The sequence below is a fragment of the Pseudochaenichthys georgianus genome, unplaced genomic scaffold (genome assembly GCF_902827115.2).
Source record: "Pseudochaenichthys georgianus unplaced genomic scaffold, fPseGeo1.2 scaffold_510_arrow_ctg1, whole genome shotgun sequence".
Classification (NCBI taxonomy): Eukaryota; Metazoa; Chordata; class Actinopteri; order Perciformes; family Channichthyidae; genus Pseudochaenichthys; species Pseudochaenichthys georgianus.
Window position 1 is genome coordinate 87,303 of NW_027263071.1, and position 23,147 is coordinate 110,449.

General features: G+C 41.7%; 1 protein-coding gene and 1 long non-coding RNA gene across 3 annotated transcripts in view; one reads left to right on the forward strand and one right to left on the reverse strand.

The window, feature by feature from the left end:
- The window catches only part of LOC117442956 (uncharacterized), a 21,814-nt gene extending 11,016 nt beyond the window's left edge, over positions 1 to 10,798 (reverse strand). Inside the window, exons 1-6 of one of the 2 annotated variants that reach the window (XR_004551581.2) lie at positions 10,153 to 10,713; positions 10,010 to 10,062; positions 9,089 to 9,248; positions 5,525 to 5,593; positions 5,327 to 5,436; positions 4,842 to 5,150 (exon numbers count right to left, since the gene is read on the reverse strand). This is a non-coding gene — a long non-coding RNA (uncharacterized lncRNA). Of the gene's footprint in view, positions 1 to 4,841; positions 5,151 to 5,326; positions 5,437 to 5,524; positions 5,594 to 9,088; positions 9,249 to 10,009; positions 10,063 to 10,152 lie in introns of those variants that run through there. The other variant, XR_004551578.2, reaches the window with a different exon arrangement.
- An 804-nt stretch (positions 10,799 to 11,602) lies between these two features.
- Positions 11,603 to 14,060, forward strand: LOC117442952 (tripartite motif-containing protein 16-like). Its single transcript, XM_034078914.2, has one exon. The coding sequence runs from the start codon at positions 11,860 to 11,862 to the stop codon at positions 13,531 to 13,533; it is 1,674 nt and encodes a 557-aa protein (XP_033934805.1). The 5' UTR covers positions 11,603 to 11,859; the 3' UTR covers positions 13,534 to 14,060.
- The last annotated feature ends 9,087 nt before the right edge of the window (positions 14,061 to 23,147 follow it).

Sequence of the window (23,147 nt, forward strand, 5' to 3'; positions counted from 1 at the left end):
ATCTCAGAGTCTGGAAACATGGTCGGCGCTAGCTTGTTACCAGTCATTTATTTGACCGGTATGAATGGGAGTGTTGCACTGTATTTATTTATTTTATTTTATTTAACCTTTATTTAACCAGATAAAAGCATTGAGATATAATCTCATTTGCAATGCTGACCTGGCCAAGAAGGCAGCAACGTTACACATAACACATAACACAAACATATAAAATACAGAGAACATAACTAAGAAAACAAAAGATAAAAAAGCAGTCCCTACATTGTGCATTAGGACAGTAAGAAAGGTGCACTACTTATTACTGCAAGAGCAGCTGGTGGTAAGGACTTCAGACATGGTAAACACTGGTTATTTCTGCTGCGGTCACCTTGTCTGAGTGGCCATCATTTTTTGGTTTGAGTAGGAATGTCTCCATAGAGTGGGATGTCTCTTTTTGAGCGACACGTTTCTTGTGAGAATCGCATTCTCTGTGTCTTTTGACGTCGTATTCACCGCCATGTGAAATTCAAAAATTACTCTTGCAAAGATTGCAGAAAATCTCTGAGCGTCGCCCTGCACTGGCTTCACCCACGGGTAAGTGTCTTCCCAGTCTTTGTTGTATGTGCATCTTCTTTTCTTCTTAGCTGTAGTTTCAGTTTCCTCCATTTTCCATAACCTGCTGCGTCGCCTGCGTTCGTTGTTGTTGTTTGGCGGGTGGCGGGGGGGGGGGTGTGTGAGTGAGTTAATCTCATTGGTTAACACTTGACCAGCACCCGCCGTGTGTTACAGTTTGATTGACAGCAAACACAGCCCCCTGATGATAGCCTTCCCTGCTTTCTCAAAAAGCGTTTTAGCCAATCAAAATGAAATATGCGGGACATCGTCTCAATTTGCGGGACGCACCAAAAGTCGTGAAAATGCTGTGCAGTCCCGCGCAAAGCGGGACATCTGGTCACCCTACACACACACCGAATTCATCTGAAAACACTGCACGCTATTTATTCCTGTATTTATTCAGTTATTTGTTCAGTGATGTTTTTATTGCTACTTTTATTTATGCTTTTATTTATTTATACTTAAAACATGTTCCGACCTCTATATGAGTGAGGGTCTGAGCTCTCTTGATTGCATCGTGTCACCGGGCCCGGGTACAGGAGGGGTAATATGGTTCTTAGTATACATCCATGGGTAATATGAGCGTTGTGGTTCAACCGATCTAAAGCACTTTCTGCTTCCAGCCAATCGGTTCACTGAAAGGTTCATCTGAGGCTTCATCATGGGCTTCATGTGCACGCGAGACCCCCTGTTGGTGAGCAGGTGGAAAACAGCCACATATTATTTGTAATCTTTGACATACTAAAAATACTGGAAATAATTATGTAAAAGATGTAAAATGTGTTTGTAATCCTGTATTAACAGAATGTTGCACCAGTGAGTGTTTTAAAATGACTGTATATAATAATACGCATCCGACCTGGAAAACTTTGCAGCCAATCTTATTTGTTACAGTGTATCGTGCACCAGGTCCTTATTCAGAATTCTTATCAGAATTCTCTGAGTTTTTATCAACTTTGGTTCTTAAAACAGACAAAGTAATTATCGTAGGTGACTTTAATATTCATGTTGACGATGATAAAAATAGCCTTACTGTTGCATTTAACTCTATATTAGATTCTGTTGGTTTCTGTCAGAGTGTAAATAAACCAACCCACTGTTATAATCACACTCTCGACCTTGTTCTGACTTATGGTATTGAAATTGAGCAACTATTAGTCGAACCGCATAATCCTGCTTTATCCGACCATTTCTTAGTAACTTTTGAAGTACTGTTACTAGACTACAAAGCATTAGTCAAAAGCTCTTGCAGCAGAAACCTATCTGTTAGTGCTATAGCCACATTTAAGGAAGAGATTCAACCAATACTTAACTCGATAGCATGTCTGCATGTAGGGGAGGAAACTTATACAAAATGTACACCACCCCAAATTGATCATGTTGTTGATAGTGCTATAGATGCGCTGCGAATAAAATTAGATTCTGTTGCTCCTTTGAAAAAGAAGAAAATAAAACAACATAGATTAGCTCCATGGCATAATGCCGAAACCCGCAAAATAAAGCAAAAGTCTAGACAACTTGAAAGGATATGGCGTTCCACTAAACTTGAAGAATCTCGTTTAATTTGGCATATTACTCTCAATGAATATAAGAAAGCACTGCGTAAAGCGAGAGCAGCCTACTACTCTTCATTAATAGATGAGAATAAGAATAATGCAAGATTTCTTTTCAGCACTGTAGCCAGGCTGACAGAGAGCCACAGCTCGATTGAGCCTTCTATTCCCTTAGCACTCAGTAGTAATGATTTTATGTGCTTTTTTAACGATAAAATTGTTACTCTTAGAAACAAAATTAATGACCTCTTGCCTTCAACCAGTATAGTGTTATCAACAGCTCCCGGAATCGTAAGTTCTAATATTACACTAGATAGTAAACTAGAATGCTTTTCAGCCATTAACCTTGAACAATTACATTCAATGATTCTCTCTTCTAAACCATCAACGTGTATGTTAGACCCAATTCCAACTAAGCTGTTGAAGGAAGTTTTTCCATTAATTAGCACTTCTTTATTAAATATTATGAATATGTCTTTATTATCAGGCTATGTTCCACAATCATTCAAAGTAGCAGTGATAAAACCGCTTCTTAAAAAGCACAACCTCGATCCAGAGGTTTTAGCCAACTATAGACCTATTTCTAATCTTCCGTTCCTCTCAAAAATTCTTGAGAAAGCGGTCGCAAAACAGTTGTGTGATTACTTAAAAAACAATGATTTATTTGAAGATTTTCAGTCTGGCTTTAGAACACATCATAGCACAGAGACAGCTCTGGTTAAAGTCACAAATGATATTCTAATAGCCTCAGACAAGGGACTTGTCTCTATTCTTGTTTTGCTCGATCTTAGTGCTGCATTTGATACTATCGACCATGATATCCTATTGCAAAGACTAGAGCACTTAGTTGGCATACAGGGAACTGCTTTAGGCTGGTTTAGGTCCTATCTATCTGAACGCTCTCAGTTTGTACGTGTTAACGATGAATCTTCCACGCAAACCAAAGTTAGCCATGGAGTGCCACAGGGCTCAGTGCTCGGACCTATTTTGTTCACATTATATATGCTTCCGTTAGGCAATATTATAAGGAATCATTCTGTAAACTTTCATTGTTATGCGGATGATACTCAACTATATTTATCAATCAAGCCTGATGAAATTAATCATCTAAATAAAATTCAAGACTGCCTTAAGGACTTAAAAACGTGGATGACCTTAAACTTTTTGATGTTAAACACGACCAAAACTGAAGTTATTGTACTTGGCCCGAAGAATCTACGAAACAAATTATCTAAAGACATACTAACTATGGATGGCATTAATTTGGCCTCCAGTGAGACTGTAAGGAATCTTGGTGTTATATTTGATCAGGATTTATCCTTTAACGCCCACATAAAATCAATTTCAAGGACCGCCTACTTCCATCTACGTAACATTGCAAAAATCAGGCATATCTTGCCTCAAAACGATGCAGAGAAACTAGTCCATGCATTTGTTACTTCTAGGCTGGATTATTGTAACTCTTTATTATCAGGGAGTACCAAGAAGTCAATCAAGTCGCTTCAGCTGATTCAAAATGCTGCGGCTCGTGTACTAACCAGAGTTAGGAAAAGGGACCACATTACTCCTGTTCTGGCTGCCTTACACTGGCTCCCTATAGAACACAGGATAGAATTTAAAATTCTTCTTCTCGCCTACAAAGCCCTTAATGGGCAGGCGCCATCTTACCTTAAAGAACTCATTATACCCTACTGTCCTACTAGGGCATTGCGTTCCAAGAATGCAGGGTTGTTGGTTGTTCCTAGAATCTTTAAAAGTACAATGGGAGCCAGAGCCTTTTCTTATCAAGCTCCACATTTGTGGAATCAGCTTCCAGTTTGTGTTCGGGCGGCAGACACCCTATCCGTTTTTAAGAGTGCGCTTAAGACCTTCCTTTTTGATAAAGCTTATAGTTAGGGCTGATTAGATTCAGCCCCTAGTTTTGCTGATATAGGCTTAGTTTGTCGGGGGTCATCTTACTTCTTCCTTCTCTCTGTCTATACCCGTGTACACTCATGTTCCGATTAACCCAGCTTCCCCAAATGTCTTTCTTTTTGGTGTCTATATACGCTGGGATCCGGAGTCATGGATGATCCTGCGGTCCTGTGTCCTGGATCGCGAGCGCTGGATCTTGAGTCGTGGCTGTGGTCCTGGATCATAGGTCCTGGATGGATATCCTCGTGGATTCATCTTCCTATTATACACACATGCATTTCCAAACATTTGGACTACCTATGTTGCAAATGTATTATCTTTTCAATTTACACACGGCATCTATTGCACGTCTGTCCGTCCTGGGAGAGGGATCCCTCCTCTGTTGCTCTCCCTGAGGTTTCTCCCATTTTTCCCTTTAAACTGGGTTTTCTTTGGAAGTTTTTCCTTGTACGATGTGAGGGTCTAAGGACAGAGGGTCTAAGGACAGAGGGTCTATGGACAGAGGGTGTCGTATTGTCATACTGATATTCTGTACACACTGTGAAGACCACTGAGACAAATGTAACATTTGTGATATTGGGCTATATAAATAAACATTGATTGATTGATTGATTGATTAATAATAAAAGCAATGTATCAACACAGTATCTTGTTGTTATATCTATACATAAATAAATGTAAATGTCTGCTGCCTTCTAGAAAGACAAAAGAAGCAATATGTGTTCGAAACTGGAAAAGAGAAGGGTTTAACTTCGCAGAGGGCAGTGAATGTGCTTGTGATTCATGGAACAATTTTATTGGTTTTTGTTTAAAAACAATGTTTTTTCCACAGTTTTCGGGCTTAGACGATTTATTTTCTTTGACACAACTTCTCCTGCCTTTGAAAAGACCCTTTCACACGGGACTGAGGAAGCAGGTGTGCACACAAAAGTGACCGCAAGTTTGGATAAACATGTTTTTGTGTCTGCCTGTAGTCCAGAGGGTCCTCCAAGCGTCCGATATTTGGTTTCAACAGTTGCGTCAGCTGTGCATTCTTGGTCTTCCTGGACATCTTCACAGTCTGATCCACTTTATGCCAGAGTTTGTTTCCTGAAAAGTATACACAGAGAGTGTCAGTGGATGTAGTAATTACTTCAAAATTAATAAAATCAAGCTGTGTTAAGAATGAGTATCTTGTAACTTTCTTTTATTTGCATGATAAAGTGAAGTTAACAAGGTTAAATGATAAAATAAAATATATTATTCCAAAATATTAAATGACAAACCTTTAGCAGGTCCACCTCCATGTCCCTCCTTGTTCTCATGTATGGCACGATAATGCGGAAGAAGTGTTGTTATTGTATCCCAGTTCCCTGGAGCACAATAAACACTTCACCTTTGAATGAAATAGATAAAGTAAAAAAATGAACCGTACAAAATCTAACATAATACATCTGTTGTAATATACTAAGTATGCAACCTACCTTATTGGGTGAAATCACATCAAAGTGTTCCACACAGGGGAAGTCCTTCTCTTCTTTGCTGGCTCCATTCTAACGAGTTGCAAAAATAGTTGCCCAAAGAAAAAAAAAAGTTTTAACAACACGTTTATTTATTGACTTTTCTTTCCTGTATAATCATTTTGCGCAAAGATGGCACTGTTTGTCAGAGCACTTCATCCTTCTGGGATTTCATGAAGAACAGCTCCAACGCCTGTGAGTATGGGAACACCTCTGGTGCTGGTCCATTAACTGCCAGTGTTTCCCACAGATCTGTTTCCCACATATATGAAATATACTGGGGGGGGGGGGGGGGTGAGGTGACGTGCAACAACATTAACCTTTCTGTTGGTCGCTTGTTAGCAGACCCTTCACGCGATGGCAGAGCGAACAGGTACAGGCAGGGCCCATAATGATAGCCCTATAGTTTAAATCTACTACCCACACATGAACATATGGAAATGGGTTACTATTTAAAAAAATAAATGTATTTAGGAACCTATCCATGTGATTTTTAGTGGGGGTCGACCTCAAATCCTCTAGGGGGTCCAAGGGCATGCCCCCCCCCCCCCCCGGTAAGATTTTATTTTTTATTTTGGAGTTAAATGCATCAATCTGGTGCATTTTGAGGGCAAAATAAAGAGACTAGATCTATGGAAACACCTATATTAAACAGAACTGTATACATTTCAATAATCATAAAATCATGGCCATAACCAATAACATACCATTTCCAATATGAAAAAAACACTGAAACTTGTTTATTAATTTATTTTTGGTTCATTTATAGTTTTGAGTGTGTCTGTGCTCCAAAGACTAGTTTTCTCTCAACAAGTTTTAAAAGTGTATCTTACCTTTTTTCACCCAGTTAACTTTTATTTATTTATTCATGCATATTTTACTAATCACATCACATTTCATTTAGCTGCCGCTTTTATCCAAAGCGACTTATAATGACCGATTACAGGGACATTCTCCCTGGAGTAACTAAGGGCTAAGTGCCTTACTCAAGGGCACACTAGTGGTGGTGTTCCTGGCGGGATTTGAACTCACAGCCTTCCGATCTCCAGCCCACCTCACTATCCATTAGACCAGGAGTGGCCAACCCGCGGCTCTTTGCCCAGTCTCATGCGGCTCCTCAGTTCATATCGAATTTTAATTGTGTTTTGTTTTTTTGGGGAAAATGTATCCCAGTTCACAAAGGGTTAACAACACACAAGTTCCAGCCCAATCGTTACACAGAGTTGAACAAATAAGTGCTTTAGCCAATCAGAATGCAGATCCTGCAGTACTGGAGGCGGGCTTTACTGCAGTCGCGATGTGACAGTGCAGGGAGAGATCTGCTTCCGATCGGCAGAAATATAACTCGGATAAAACCGTAATAACTCAATGTAATGTTGTCAAATCAAAATGGTAACAACTTGCAGTGGTATGTGTGCATTTGAGAAGGCCTGCTCCCGGAAGCTGGCAGCTGACACAGAAGGACTCCCGAATTGGGTGATTCGCGGTAAAAAAATAAACAAGAGAGAAAGTGCATCTCTGTCAGCAGAGCTTCTGTCAGTCAGAGGGTTAGGTACAAGTTGAGATGTCATGTGAGGAGAATTAACTCAAATACACTTCATTTATTTACATTTATTTTTAAATAACTGTCATGAATGTGTGTGTGAGATACAGACGGGGAGAAAAAAGTCCAGGCATATTTTTATGAAATTATTAACAAAGATCGCAAATGTGCCCTTTCATGCATTTGAGCCCCTTCCACATCCTCTGCACGTTTCAAGAAGCAACATGCAGTAAGATAACTACTTTTTCAAACGTTTTGAAGTGAGAGTTTGTGTGTGAGACACAATATTAATGATTGACAATAACTGGCCTCTGGACTTAATACTGGTAGCAGAGGTTTAAGTCCATTTCTGTCAATATCATGGACTGTGACATTTATAGGAAATCTGGCTGAGCGGAGGTATATTTTTCTGTATGTGAGAGGGTGTGTGTGTGTCTATGGGAGGGTGTGTCTTTGAGTGTGTGTGTGTGTGTGTGTGTGTGTGTGTGTGTGTGTGTGTGTGTGTCAATTATTGTTCATTTTTAGATTTTCATTTTATACGTGTGAGAGATAGAGAGGGGCACACAGAAAGGCTGAAAGCAAAAGAGAGGTCGGGGACATACACCCAGCATGTGTGTCTGTGTGTATGATGTGGCTCTTTGCAGTAACACAGTAAAATGATTGGCTCTTTACCTCTGATTGGTTGGCCACCCCTGCATTAGACCAATCACTACCCTCTCAAATGGAAATATGTGTTTACATAACTGGTGACCACACCGTTTGAGACCCACTGAGAAGTTAGACTAAGTTAACTATCTAAACACTCAGAGAGTCCTTTACCTCACCTGAGCTGAACTTATCCCGAGCTTGAATGACACACAGAGACCAATCAAGGGCTTTGATTTGTGATCTGTATGACAGTGGCCATGTCGGCAGGCCACGTCATGTGGACAGCCAGTCACCCTGTGTGAGGCAGGCCACTTAACAGGCCAGAAGGAGGCGAGATCAGTGCAAGGGAGCGAGGGATCATTGTCCACAAGTTAATCGATCGCAGATGGCGTCGTGGACACGGACGAATACAAAAAAAAAAAACCTAAATGGGTCGCGAAATATACTTGGGCGGCCGTTAATATACCTGGGCGGCCCGCCCAAGTATATTAACGGCCGCCCAAGTATAGTCTATGTGTGGGGAACCCTGACATTTGTATCTCAGCACATTCTCTTTCAGCAGTCCTCCTAATAAGATTACAAATGGTCCTGGGGATTCTTTCCATGTTCTAAGTTGAATACATAATTAGTGGTACAGGTAAGGACATCTTCATTAAAACCACATTGACACAAAATATGAAAAACCCAACAACGAGTTGATCAGCAGGATTTGGTTATCCAGCTACCAATGATTATTTTACTTTAGGTTGTTGCTTATCAGTTATCTTTTGAACGGTCTTTCCCAAAAGCCAAAGACATTTCTGGGAATATGAATTAGCATTAAAATAAGTACCCAGATCAAAGGTTGTATGGCTTCACAGGAATGAGTGGAACTAGCCCCTGCTCCGCCTGCAACCCCTCCTGGGGGCTAACGCTGCTGGATGTTGACTAAATACACTTGTTGTAAGTTGATTTAAAGACTTGGTGCTTTTAAGTGCAAAAGGAAATACCCAAGTTAGACACTTGATGTGAATACACATGTCAATCACGTGTGAGTTTTTAAAAAGCAACGTTAAAGTGCGGAAGCTTGAGGAACAGAGGCCCCCTTAAACATGGAGCAGGAGATAAAGTCCTTTTTCAAAGCAGACATTTGACCTGGTAAAGAAACACATAATGACGTGTTGCTCATTTACAGTTCAATCAGGAGAGACTTCATTTTGTTTGAAGAACATTTCTTGACACATGTCATATGATAAATGTTAAGTCTTTGGCGATTAGACCCCGATCCTGAAATGGTATATCTGAGGCGACACAACAGTCTGTGTGAGTTCTTTGGCGTCAGCTTGGCGTGTCCCTACCTTAAAGGGGGAAATGCAGCCGTGAGCATATAGGGAACCCCCCGGGGTCTAGACACTGGTGATGATGCTGAAGATCTGGATGTGATGAGGAGATGTGATGAAGAGGAGGTGTGATGAGGAGGAGGCGGGCCGCAGCATGAACACCTGAAGTCACAGCTGACTGCAGGAGAGAGGAGAACCATTTTAAAGTTTGGCTGCAGCTCGGTGATTGGCTGCTGGAGAACGAGGTGAATGTAATGGGTTATAGGCAACGCCCGTGATGAGCTGATAATATGCAGCTAAGGAGTGAACGTATACATACCCAGTCTTCCTGAAAGAACTTGCGCTGAGCTTCATTTAAATCAAGTGTCCCAGAAATCAGTGACACATGGTGACAGTGCATTTTATACTGTGACAGTCCAAGACGTCTTATATGTTCATTTCATTCATTTCTTATTTTAACAGTTACTTACCTGAATATAATTGTATCTTTAATTGTAATAATTTGTCTGATATATCTTGTGTGAATCTGCCCTGTTTTTCAATCTCCAGTGTTGCTGCTGTTTAAACTCCTGAATTACCCCACAGGGATTAATAAAGGTCCATGTTATCTTATCTTACTCACAGGAATACATTGTGGGGAAACTAGACATCTTTTTCTATTCAATAAATGGATTTCTTGGCCTTTAATAAAGCTGTTATTATTGTTTTTGAAGCTTGTGTTATAGTGCCCCCTGTTGCCGACAAAGCAGAACTGCATAGCGCTTCTCAAAAAGTCAAAACAATTTAAGGAGTACTTTTAAAAGGTTAGCACTACAGGAAGCACCTAGGTAAACATACTTGTTCGTCTGTAAAGCAACCTTATGCGATGCTATTTCTCTGTTATTAAAATGTGTTTTAATAGCTCTGTTAAACTAAGAAACCAACATTAGCTTCACTCACCTCATGTGTTTAAGGAGTCCGTAGGCTTCTATCAGTGAGTGGACCATACTTGCCTGGAAATGAGCAGAGAATTACATTTAAATATTGAAAAGAACCAGTGAGTAAAACGCCTCACAGTGAACTAACGTTTCAAGGTAACTCACCCTGTTTGGTACTTTGGATAAACTATCGCAAGTCTGGATGTATTCCGGGCTGTAAACATAAGCCACCTTCCGCTTACAACTGCTGTCATCATCGCTGTCTCCGCTGCAACTCATTTACGATGAATTAAAGATATTTAAAGGAGAATAAATGGAGCTAAAAAACAATTTACAATGAAGGGATGCAAGCGTCTTCTCCAGTGTGGTGTTACACCGTCAACAGTCGGTGTTACACCACTGCCGGTCTGTTAGAAAAAGATATGACGATTACAAAAATAAAATATATGCATTTATATTATGATTTGTAATCAATTTAAATATGTGTACTGTTTTTGACAATTTTGGCAACGAATAAAGGGGAGGAATTCTTCCTAACGGTCAGAAATTTGAATCCAACGGTCCGAGTTCGGACGTTTTTTAAAGTAGAACGCAGGGCCGGACTGGGACAATAAGTCAGGCCGGGAATTATACACCCAGCCAGGCCACTACCAGTTGCCATTCTGCTGGATTTATTTGTAAATATTTACAGCGTAGCTGCCCATAGTGATAGCTCTATAGTTTAAATCTACCCAATAATAAACATATGGACAGGGGTTACTATTTAAAAAAATATGCAAATGTATTTGGGAACCTATCCATGTGAACATATTTTAAGTGGGGGTGGACCTCAAATCCTCTAGGGGGGTCTGGGGGCATGCCCCCCCAGTAAGATTTATTTTAAAATATTGGAGTTTAATGCATCAACCTGGTGCATTTTGAGGGGAAAATAAAGAGACTACACCTGGAACACCCATATGAAACAGAACTGTATACATTTCAATAATCATAAAATCATGGCCATAACCAATAACATATGAAAAACACTGAAAGTTGTTTATTTATTTATTTTTGGTTCATTTATAGTTGTGAGTGTGTCTGTGCTCCTGAATCAGCCTCCCCTGTCTCCCTCCTCTCCTCCCTGCTCCTCTTTGAGGCAGCAGCAAAGACTAGTTTTAGCTCTCAACAAGTTTTACAAGTGTATCTTACCTTCTTTCTTTTATTCATGCATATTTTACTAATCACTCCCCCCTCAAATGGAAATATGGGTTTACATAAATGGTGACCAAACAGTTTGAGCCTCGCAACCGTGCCGCGCCACACTATGCGCCGCATAAGCGCATAGGTGCGCCGTATTTGCGGCTCCCTCCGCAAGATGAGGCTCCCTCCACAAGATGAGACTCCCTCCGCGAGATGAGGCTCCCTCCGCGAGGTGAGGCCCCCTCCGCGAGGTGAGACCCCCTCCGCGAGGTGAGGCCCCACGCAGTGTGTGTGATCAGCCTGTAGGGAGGGTCTGAGCTCTCTTGATTCCATCGTGTCACCGGGCCCGGGTACAGGAGGGGTAATATGGCTTCTTAGTATACATCCATGGGTATTATGAGCGTTGTGGTTCAACGGTTCAACCGATCTGAAGCGCTTCCTGAAGCAGTCACGTGGTATCGACAGGCAGCGAGGCTTCGTTTGTCATCGGTGACGTCACTGGCCCAAAACGATACAAGCCTCGATACAGGCTTCACAAAAAGCTTCGGGGATTACTCGACACACGCTCCGAAGCCTCGGCGCAATACATAACATCACTAGTAAGTACTGCAAATCCCATACGTTGTAGATCAGTGATTCAACATCAGGAAACAGAAAGTGAAACTTACTGACATTCACTGTCGTCGAGGAGAAATGGCGCAGCAAGTGAGTCTGGGTCGGGAAAAACTGAGCTGTTCGATCTGTCTGGATATTCTAAAGGATCCGGTAGCTATTCCCTGTGGGCATAGTTATTGCATGAGCTGTATTAAAGACTGCTGGGGTAAGGAGGATGAGGAGAAAACCTACAGCTGCCCACAGTGCAGGCAGAGCTTCAAACCGAGGCCTGCCCTGGTGAAAAATACCATGCTTGCAGAGTTAGTGGAGGAACTGAAGAAAATAGGGCTTCAAGATGCTTCACCTGATCTTTCCATTGCAACACCTGGAGATGTGGTCTGTGATTGCTGCTACGGGGTGAAGCTGAAAGCCTTCAAGTCCTGTCTGGTGTGTATGGCCTCTTTCTGTGAGCAACACCTCCAACCTCACTTTGATGTCGCTCCATTAAAGAAACACAAGTTGGTTGAAGCCACCTCAAAGCTTCAGGAGAACATCTGCTCTCGCCACGACGAGGTGATGAAGATTTTCTGCCGCACCGATCAGCAGAGCATCTGTTATCTCTGCTCCATGGATGACCACAAAGGCCATGACACCGTCTCCGCTGCAGCAGAGAGGGCTGACAGGCAGAAGGAGCTCGGGGTGAGCCGGGGAGAAGTCCAACAGAGAGCCCAGGACAGAGAGAAGGACGTCAAGGCGCTTCAACAGAGGGTGGAGGCTATCAATCGCTCCGCTGATGAAGCAGTGAGGGACAGCGAGGAGATCTTCACTGAGCTCATTCATCTCATTGAGAAAAGAAGCTCTGAGGTGAAGCAGAAGATCAGAGCCCAGCAGAAAACCCAAGTGAGTCGAGCTCAAGATGTTGAGGAGAAGCTGCAGCAGGAGATCACTGAGCTGCGGAGGACAGACGCTGAGCTGCTGCAGCTGTCTCACACCGAGGACCACCTGCATTTCCTCAACAACTACCCCTCACTGTCCCGTCTGAGTGAGTCTGAAGACTTACCCAGCATTGATATCTGTCCTCTGCGCTTATTTGAGGACGTGACCGCGGCGGTGTCAGAGACCAGAGATAAACTGCAGGGTGTTGTGACTGAGGAGTGGGGAAACATCTCTCTGGCAGTGACTGGAGTGGATGTTTTAAAGACCCAAGCAGAGCCCAGAACCAGAGCTGCATTCAGGAGATATTCTCGTCAAATCGCATTGGACCCAAATACAGCACACAGGCGGTTGTCATTGAGTGACGGGAACAGGAAAGCAACAGTGATGAAAGTAGATCAGCCATATTCTGCTCACCCAGACAGATTTGTTGATCATTGTCAGGTCCTGAGTACAGAGGGTCTAACTGGACGTTGTTACTGGGAGGTGGAGTGGAGCGGGAGAGCTTATATAGCAGTGGCATACAAGGATATTAACAGAACTGGGACAGCTAAGGAATGTGGATTTGGATGTAATAACAAATCTTGGGCATTAGATTGTAACAGTGGCGGTGAATATACATTCTACCATCAAAATATTTCTGCTCCCGTCTCAGGCCCTCCGTCCTCCAGAATAGGAGTGTACCTGGATCACAGAGCAGGTTCTCTCTCTTTCTACAGCGTGTCTGACACCATGACCCTCCTCCACAGAGAGCAGACCACCTTCACTCAGCCTCTCTATCCTGGGTTTCTGCTTCTATACACTCCTGGAAGCTCAGCTGAGTTGTGTGAGCTGAAGTAGGCGGAAGTTTAAATAGAGCCACTACAATATGTCCGGACTCTAACACGGCTGGGACTGGGATTTTCCCCGTTTGATTTTTTGTCTGTATTTCTATTTTAATTTAGATAAAACCATCTTGTTTGTTGAAGTTGTGATTTGTACGTTATATTTTCTCAACATTTTCACGACGTAATGGAAAAGTCCAACATTTACAAAATGTCTAATCTAATTTTATATAAACGGGTGTAATTATGTAAAAATGTATGACGAATGTATTTGGATTCTTTATAATATGTAAAATATAATTTAGTGCGACACGTAATGGTGTCTGTTCTGCATTCTGTGTTGCTCTAGCTCTGATAATACAAATCCCTTCTATTTTGTTAATATGACGCAAAAGCAAGAGTACAATTTAAATGTAAACTTGTGAAAAATAGCTTGATCATCTTTTCAAGGGTAAATCCATCTGTCTCTACATTGTAACACGTTTTAGGAATCTTTTATAAAAAGTATATTTTCAAATCTGTTCAAATAAATGAATAAATCGATGAGTTGTCACCATTTTATCAGCAAACTTCTATTATTTAAAACATTACGTTTGTCCGTTGTTTTCACTGAGTTTCAATCATTCAGTTTTTAAGATATTTTGGGAACACAAATATACAGGTAGAGAAATCAACCCTATTTGTGAAACGCTGGTTCTTTTGCAAAGGAAAACATTTCAATACAATATTTCAAAGTGTGTGGTTTTCTGAGTTATTCCACAACAATCAAGCAGGAATAAAACAGGAACGATAGAAAGCTTTACAGGCTTCACGTCGTCTCAAAAACCCTCGATAGGTGAGTTAAAGTTTGGGAAGTCATACAGACAACATACCATGTGTTGCTTTATTGCTGAAGACCGTGAGAAGAGTACATCACCCAGGGGTAGCCAACACGGTGCCCGCGGCAACTTGGACTGCATCTCCCAGTAAGTCATTGTAGCTTTCCATGATAACTAGTCACTGACAACATGTCTAAACGTGACGAACGTACTAATGTTCTGTTTAGTTTGTGCGTGTTTACTCTTCTTTTACCCAGTCACCTTTCTCTTTGGGTAGCTTAGGCTGTGTTAGTAGTAGCCTAGGATGGTAGCTACGACGGAGCGTTTAGCAATTCCTATAAGGTTTGATCGGCGTGTCTCGCATGGGGAGGCACTTCTGCCAAGGTGGGAGGGAGTAACGTGGTTCTTTTACCACAACGGGTTGTTCTATATTGTGTGTTTTGGTTTTTTTGGTTGTTTCTTTTTTGTGTTTTTCGTGTCGGCTTGGTCTATCAACATTGTACATGTTGAAATGCTGTTATTCGTTATACCTCATTCTGCTAAATATGTTATATTATGCTTCACTCTTTGCCTCTTAAGATGCTTCTATGGTTTCACCTAAATGAATACAACAAGATGGAGAGGGGCTTCAATGTTGTACCTGGAACTGTAGGGGCCTTAACAATCCTGTTAAGCGCAGCAACGTTTTGCACCATCTCAAGCACCTGGGTGCACAGATACTTTTTCTACAAGAAACTCATCTTAGGGTCTCTGATCAGAGCAGATTAAAGGCCAGTTGGATTGGCCATACCTACCACTCTTCTTTCACGGGGAAATCTAGGGGAGTAGCTATTTTATTGCACAAGTCAATTCCTTTTGTGTGTTCAAATGTGATGGCAGACCAAAACGGGAGGTACTTAATTGTTAGTGGTAAAATTAATTCTACTCCAGTGCTTCTTGTCAATGTATATGGACCAAACTGGGATGATGTGTTTTTTACACATTTATTTTCCATTCTACCAGATATATCCTCACATTTCCTTATTTTGGGAGGGGATTTCAACTGCTGGCTGGATCCTCAACTGGACCGATCATCGACCCGAAATTGTAAGCCGTCTAGGTCTGCCAAGGCAATTCAATCCTTTAAAAAACAATTTGCCATTTCTGACCCCTGGCGTTTTTTTAATCCCTCTGGAAAGGAATATTCATTTTTCTCAAATGTCCACCACACTTTTACTCGTATAGATTATTTCCTCGTAGACAATAGAATTCTTCCTTCTGTTAAATCAATTTCCCATAATGCGATAGTCATATCTGACCATGCCCCAGTCACTATGAGGATACATTTCACAGGGTCTGATAAAAACCGTGCTCCATGGCGTTTCAATAATCGTTTGCTTTCAAATGAAGACTTTGTGGAATTTGTTTCCGGACAAATAGATCTCTTTCTTAGTATAAACAAAACTCCTGATGTGTCCGCGTCACTGTTGTGGGAGACCTTAAAGGCATACATCAGAGGTGAAATCATTTCTTACAGCGGCTATGAGAGGAAAGTGAGGAGGGAAAGACTTAATAATTTAACGAAACGTATTGCACAGCTGGACGCAATTTATTCTGCTTCTCCTTCTCCAGATTTATACAAGGAGCGCCTCTCTTTACAAACTGAGTTTGAGGTCTTAGCTACGGATCACACAACAGAAATGTTACTGAAATCTAGACATACTTATTATGAACATGGGGATAAGGCTAGTAGATTGCTAGCCTATCAATTGCGACAGACATTGTCGTCTCACCAAATTCCCCAGATTAGGACCTCTTCAGGCTCGACGATTGATCCTAAGAAAATCAATGATGAGTTTAAAGATTTGTACGTATCGTTGTATACTTCTGAAAACACATCCGACTCTTCACACTTGGATAGTTTCTTTAACTCACTCCATATACCCACCGTTCACCCTGACTGTGTTGACGATTTTGAAAGAAATATTACTATTGAGGAACTGGCTACTGCAGCCAAGTCCATGCAATGCGGCAAGTGTCCAGGACCAGACGGCTACACTGCTGAATTCTATAAGGCATTTTTACATAAATTGGCTCCTATTTTAATTGACATGTTTAATGACTCATTTGAATCTCTTAAATTACCCCAGACTCTCACTCAGGCCTCGATTTCCCTCATTTTGAAAAAGAATAAGGACCCTTTGTCCTGTGCCTCGTTTCGTCCTATAAGCTTGCTGAATGTAGACTTCAAACTACTGTCTAAACTCTTAGCTTTACGCCTTGAGTCGACACTTCCCTCTGTTATCTCCCCTGATCAAACAGGTTTCATTAAAATAGACACTCTTTTTTTAATTTAAGACGGTTGTTTAATACAATTTATAACCCATCTTCTTCTAGTGCTCCAGAAGCATTAATATCCCTGGACGCAGAGAAGGCTTTTGACCGGGTGGAGTGGGGCTATCTCTTCTACTCCTTAGACAAATTTGGCTTTGGGAAAAAGTTTACGACCTGGATTAAACTGCTTTACTCCTCGCCTCAGGCCTCCGTTAGAACTAATAACAATCAATCGGAATATTTCCCTCTTCATAGGTCCACCACACAGGGTTGCCCTTTGAGTCCTTTGCTTTTCGCCCTCGCGATTGAGCCCCTCGCCATTGCGCTTCGCTCTAACCCCCTTATTACTGGGATAACCAGAAATGGCGCAGAACAGAGAGTCTCTCTTTATGCGGACGACCTTCTTATGTACCTCTCGAACTTGTCTGTTTCAATCCCTGCTACACTTGCCACGCTGAACTCATTTGGTTTCATATCAGGATATAAACTTAATCTTGGTAAAAGTGAATTATTTCCTCTAAACTCAACCGCACGTAAATGTCCTTTACATAACTTCCCATTTAAAGTATCTCTGCAAAGCTTTACATATCTTGGAATACAAGTTACTAGCACATTTAAAAGTCTCTTTAAGGCCAATTTTACACCCTGTTTAGAACGTATGCAACAAGACTTTGAACGCTGGTCACTGCTCCCTTTAAATTTGGCCGCGAGGATCAACTCAGTAAAAATGAATACTCTCCCTAAATGTGCCTATCTGTTTCAGTGTATACCTATTTTTCTTCCTCAAGCGTTTTTTCAGAAAATTGATAGCTCAATTTTGGAGTTTATTTGGAACAAAAAGAAACCTAGACTTCGTAAAGACTCTCGACAAAGGCCAAAGCCTCTTGGAGGAATGGCCTCGCCAAACTTTAGATTTGACTATTGGGCTTCCAACCTAAGAATCTTACAGTATTGGCTTAGGTCCAATACACTTCATCCTCGCCCGGCTTGGCTGGCTATGGAGTCTTTTTCCTCTAAGCCTGTGTCACTGACATCACTTGTGCACTCCCCCATCAACAGCCCGGTTTCCCTCTATGCTAAAAATATAGTTGTTAAAACCTCCTTAAGGATCTGGAATCAGTTTAAACGTCACTTTGGTCTGCAAGCTTTTTCTACCTCGGCTCCACTAGCTGCAAATCATGTTTCCCCCCCTCCATATCAGATGGTGCATTTTCGATATGGTCAAACCTTGGTATTAAAACATTTAAAGATTTATATATTGAGAACACTTTTGCATCTTTTCAACAGCTCTCAGAATTGTTCTCTCTTCCTAAACATCATTTTTTTAGATACCTGCAAATTCGGAGTTTTGCTCGCAATAGATATGCTCAGTTTCCTAACCTGCCCGATGACACGCCTCTAGATGCTTTTCTCACTCAGGCCCCGGTGATGAAAGGAATTATCTCGTGTATTTAAAATCAAATCCAAACCCTATCTTCAACCTCTCTAAACTCTCTGAAAGCTGTTTGGGAGGAGGATTTGGGGCAGGAGATCTCAGAGGACCTTTGGGGCAATATTCTTAAGCGTGTGCATACTTCATCCGTCTGCGCAAGACATGGTTTGATTCAGTGTAAAGTTGTTCACCGCACCCATTGGACTAAAGTCAGGCTGTTCAAAGTGTTTGACAATATAGATCCTTCTTGTGAAAAATGTCACCAAACACCTGCAAGCCATGTGCATATGTGTTGGTCATGTACGTCTCTGCACAACTACTGGACTTCAATTGTCAGTACTTTGTCAGAGGTAACTGGGACGCTTATCGAGCCTAATGCCATTACTGCAGTATTTGGCATCCCAAACCTGCCTTTGCCTCGGCTCAAAGCAGACCTTATAGCCTTTGCAACATTACTAGCAAGACGTCTTATTCTAACAAGATGGAAATCACCAACACCACCTTCCCACACTATGTGGATAAGGGACATTTTTAATAATTTGCAGCTTGAAAAAATCCGTTACACATTGAGAGGCTCCGCCGGGAAGTCCCGGAGTGTCTGGGGGCCTTTCTTTGCCTCTGCAGGGAGGATGACCTTCCCGGATATTCCACAATAAAACCCGAATATCTATGTGGCTATATCTTTTTATTATTATTTTATATGTATGTGGATATATACGTATATGTGAAGCATTTTAAATGTATTTGTACTATTATCATCATTAAGAGAATGAGGTTGTGCTTTGTTGTGTGACCAAGCCGACTGTTTGTTTGTTTGTGTCTGTCTTGTTGTAATGTTTCATATGTTATGTGATCTGCACAACTGTCATGTGACACTGTCAATCACAACTGCTCTGTCATCTCTGTTTAATTTGTGTACGAAAATCTAAAAAAAGTGCTAAATATATACACTGCAAAAAAAAGAAAAGAAAAGAGGAGTAAAAGTAGCCCCCGAAATTGCTTTATTTTTTGAAAGTAGCCCTCATCCTAAAAAAGGTTGGTGACCCCTGCTCCAACAATAATAAAGGAAATCTCAAAGTATGAATTCTTGTGCACTGATTTAACTTACAGCTTAATGACAGGAATTAGTATAAATTAGGCATATTATTGAGTCTTTAGGTAAACCAACTTCCATAAACATCCGTGTCCCTTTTGTGGTGTCCTCATTGGTCCACATCCAAAATGTCAGTTCAGTTCAAATGTCGGTCAGAAAGAAAAAAGTACTTTGCATGATGTCAGGACCTCGACACAAACCGATGAACCCAAACGCACGACAAAGTCTTGAATATAAAACAAGTATATTTATTTCCACAGTAAAGGTAATCCCTCTGAACAGAGTAGGTGGTGGAAATAACAAAAGCCGCTCACAAGGAGGAAAAACTAGCTTAACAAAAAGAGGACTTAATGAAAACTTAAGCCAACAAAAATAAACCTGAGAGAAAGCGATCCTTTCAGAGCCGAGGCTTGGCACGACCATTCGGGGAAACAAACCAGACGAACTGACACGGGACAGGGGAGAGGCAGGACTATTTAAACATGAGGTGAGTGGGAACAGGTGGAAGCAATCAGGGGCGGGGCAGACGCTGATGAAGGCGGGAAAACACACAAAGGGGGAGGAAGAAACAGGGCCTGAAATGAAAGACAAGAGGTCAGTACAAAATAAAACGGGACATGACAGATAGTGATGACGAGATGAAGCTTTGAAGCTTTCCAGCCAATTGGTTCGCTAAAGGGTTCATCTCACGAGGCTTCACCATGGGCTTCATCTGAACACAAACCCCCCCTGCTGGTCAAAGTGTGTAAAGCAGGCAGATTGGACATCTCAACAGTGTGCTCTATCTCATACCGAGTCCCCAATGAGTACAGCCTTAGAATAACTCTAAACAACGAACATTAAATCATATTTTCATGTTAACAATATTGTATTTATTCCAGTTTAATGATTGTGATTGAAAAGCTGGTAAACATTGCAAAGAGGGATTTGTATTCCTTAATAATATTCGTAAACTTAACCATGTTGTAGCCTGAGAAATGCTAAACCATATCAAAGAATACATTTATTAACTACATTATCTCATTTAGCTGTAGCTTTTATAAATATTAAAAAAGACGTATTGACCAGTCGTTGAACCAGGGACCCTGCGGTCGTGAGTCAACTGCTTTCCAGCTGAGCCACTATGGGGGTTATTCCCTATCTTTATTCAAGAGCGTGGTATTTAAATTTGAGAGCATACTTTATGTATTTATTTCCCTCAAATAGTGCCCTCGCACTCAAATAGTGCCTGCTTGCACTTAGATTTGCTCTGCTTGTGCTCAAACTTTACGCTTGCACTCAGATATATTGCTGCTCAGAATTATTCTGTGTGCGCTCGAAACTTTTTCTGCTCTCAGAATTATTCTGTGCGTGCTCGAAACTTTTGTGCAACAATCCTGTCAAAATCCCTCAACCAATAGGAGGCCAGGTGTCCTTGCGGGTGCGTTCGCTTTACTTATTACAGCGTCCCGTCAGGGCGGTTACTCTTTGGTTTATAAACTCCAGCCCTCCACGGCTTTATAACATAGCATGTACTTCACTTGTTTGATTTACAACTTTTTTTGGGGGGGGGGGAGGAAGCACAGTTACTAGTATATATATATATATATATATATACCAGCACCTTACATAATAGCTACGTTCAGTGGCGTACTGGGACTAAAAATCAGCCCGGGAATCTCGACAGGCCCTCGTTATCGCTAGTAATAATTGTCAACGGGGGGAGGGGGCAGCGCCATACAGAGAGCTCTGGGAGGGGGGATTGCTAGTGAATTTTCCGACCGGCCCACTTCTTCCTCCAGACTGTTGTTCTGCTCCAGCACTGTTGTGCTACGGCTTGGTTCGGCCCGACGCGAAGCGGAGTATCGACAACCATATTGTATAGATCAGGGGTCTCCAACACGTCGATCGCAAGCTACCGGTAGCTCGCAAGCCCTCAATATGTAGCTCGCCAAGAAAATCCAAAATGTCAAAAATACACAAAAAAAAATAGGAAATGTAATTAAAAGAATCTACCCTATGCATAAACGAAACCACAATCATAGTGAACTCTATATCTATCTGACACCCCTCCTCCCCCCACCCCCACAATGAATGTCGACCAATCATGTTCTTGCTTGATTTGCGGGACCAGCGTTGCAGTCGGGAAGAAAATCAATGTGGAGCGGATTGATGTATTTCACTTCAACATTTTAAAAATAATGAAATTGCATACATTTTCTTTTAGTAAACACTGAAAACGGGTCCCACAGACCCAAACAGCACACAAAGGTTAAAGGTAAGCATATCATAATGTTCAAATGTGCTAAATACAAAAAAAGGAGAAGTAAAAGTAGCTCACGACTTGTTTTATTTTTTTAAAGTAGCTCTCATCCTAAAAAAGGTTGGAGACCCCTGGTATAGATATTCATATATCACGGCCTGAAGTGAGCTATTGCATTTATAAAACGGTTACCACGTGTGGCTGGCAATGTGAAAGCAAAATACACACTCCAATTTAAATAGTTTTTATTATTAAATAATGATGTTCAAAATAAAATAGTCCCTCCGTTGCCTTCTGCACAAAACATAGTGCGAGGTGGTTGCTATGCAACAACAATAACAGCTAGAGACATAATAGACAGACAGCATTGTCGTCGTTTAGGTGCTTTTTTTTCTGGAGATAGGCACTCCTCAATCCACTCCTCCATAGTAAGGCCACCCCGGAGGTCGAAGTTAACCTTAAATGTTTCCATTGTAAGCTTTGTTAGTTAGTTAGTTTCGTGACGGACGTAATGTAACAGTTGAACCATATGGTTGTAACGGTTCTCAGACGCGGAGGGATACTGACTTGTGAAAAGTAACTACAATTATACCCGGGATATACGCTCATTATATCACGACTAAGAAACATCAGATTGCTTGATTTGAATTGTCCGTTTTATAAACATGTACTAACTGTCCCCCCAAAAAAAAGTTGTACAGCGAAGTGATGTACATGCAGGGTGCGAACTGGAGGGGAGCAGGGGGAGCTATAGCTCCCCTAGTGGTGACATGAGCTCCCCTGGGAACATGGTTTGTGAAATTTGGGGGGAGCTCTCTAAAATAATGATATGATGACCAAATAAATTCCATTTTGGGCATGTTTTTTTTTTCAAAGGTGTAAAATAAGTTAAATAAAATTATATTTAGAGTTTATGATTCATGAAAAAAGTGTCGCCTGCTTGTATGCTGCCCGCAGCTCCACCCACTACCCACTCACTCACAAGCTTGTTTAGTTGGCACTGCATGTTTACCAGGCATTGTTGCTGCTGCTGAAAAAAAAACGTACCTTGGGCAATTTCTTTAAAAAGACGGCCAAACAACCTGATCAAGAAGACCAACCGAATGTAGCTGGTGGTAGCACATCGTACGTTGTGACTGCTGCTACAACAGAACCGAGAGAGGAGGGAGCTAACGTCAGTGCTAGTGCTAACTTGACAGCTAACGTTAACTTGGGGGCTGAAGAGACACAAGAAGACGAGCCAAGAGAAGCTAACTTGATGACTACAACTACCATAGTAGAGGTCGAAGGAGATGTGGAAGAAGATGATGATGATGCTACTGATGACCACTCCACCTGTTCTTCCTCTTCCTCCTTGCCTGCTGCTTGAGATGGGGGGGGCGAAGTTGCTGCGGCGGTCCCGCGGCCGCCGGCTGGCTGGACCAGCCAACAGTGGAGTGAGTGGATCACATTTTTGAGACATTTTAAGTTGATTTAATTAAACAGTCAAACGTTACATTGGTGGTCCGTGGATTACTTATTATCAAGTTGATCGAAGTTTGCGTAGCCCATACATGCTCGGGAAATCTGTTGACATGAACATGATCCATTGGGACGTTTCATGTAAATGTAGACCTGTGGCACCACCCCGTGTGCAACAGATTTTCTCTATATAATAGGCCCATGTCTGTGCTGTTGCTATTAATGCACGGATCAGCATTTACCCCCCCCCCGGCTCCCCCGGTGACCGTGG

Bases quoted from the DNA above. Each gene is read 5' to 3' on its own strand.
- LOC117442952 (XM_034078914.2), top strand. From the start codon at position 11,860: ATGGCGCAGCAAGTGAGTCTGGGTCGGGAAAAACTGAGCTGTTCGATC.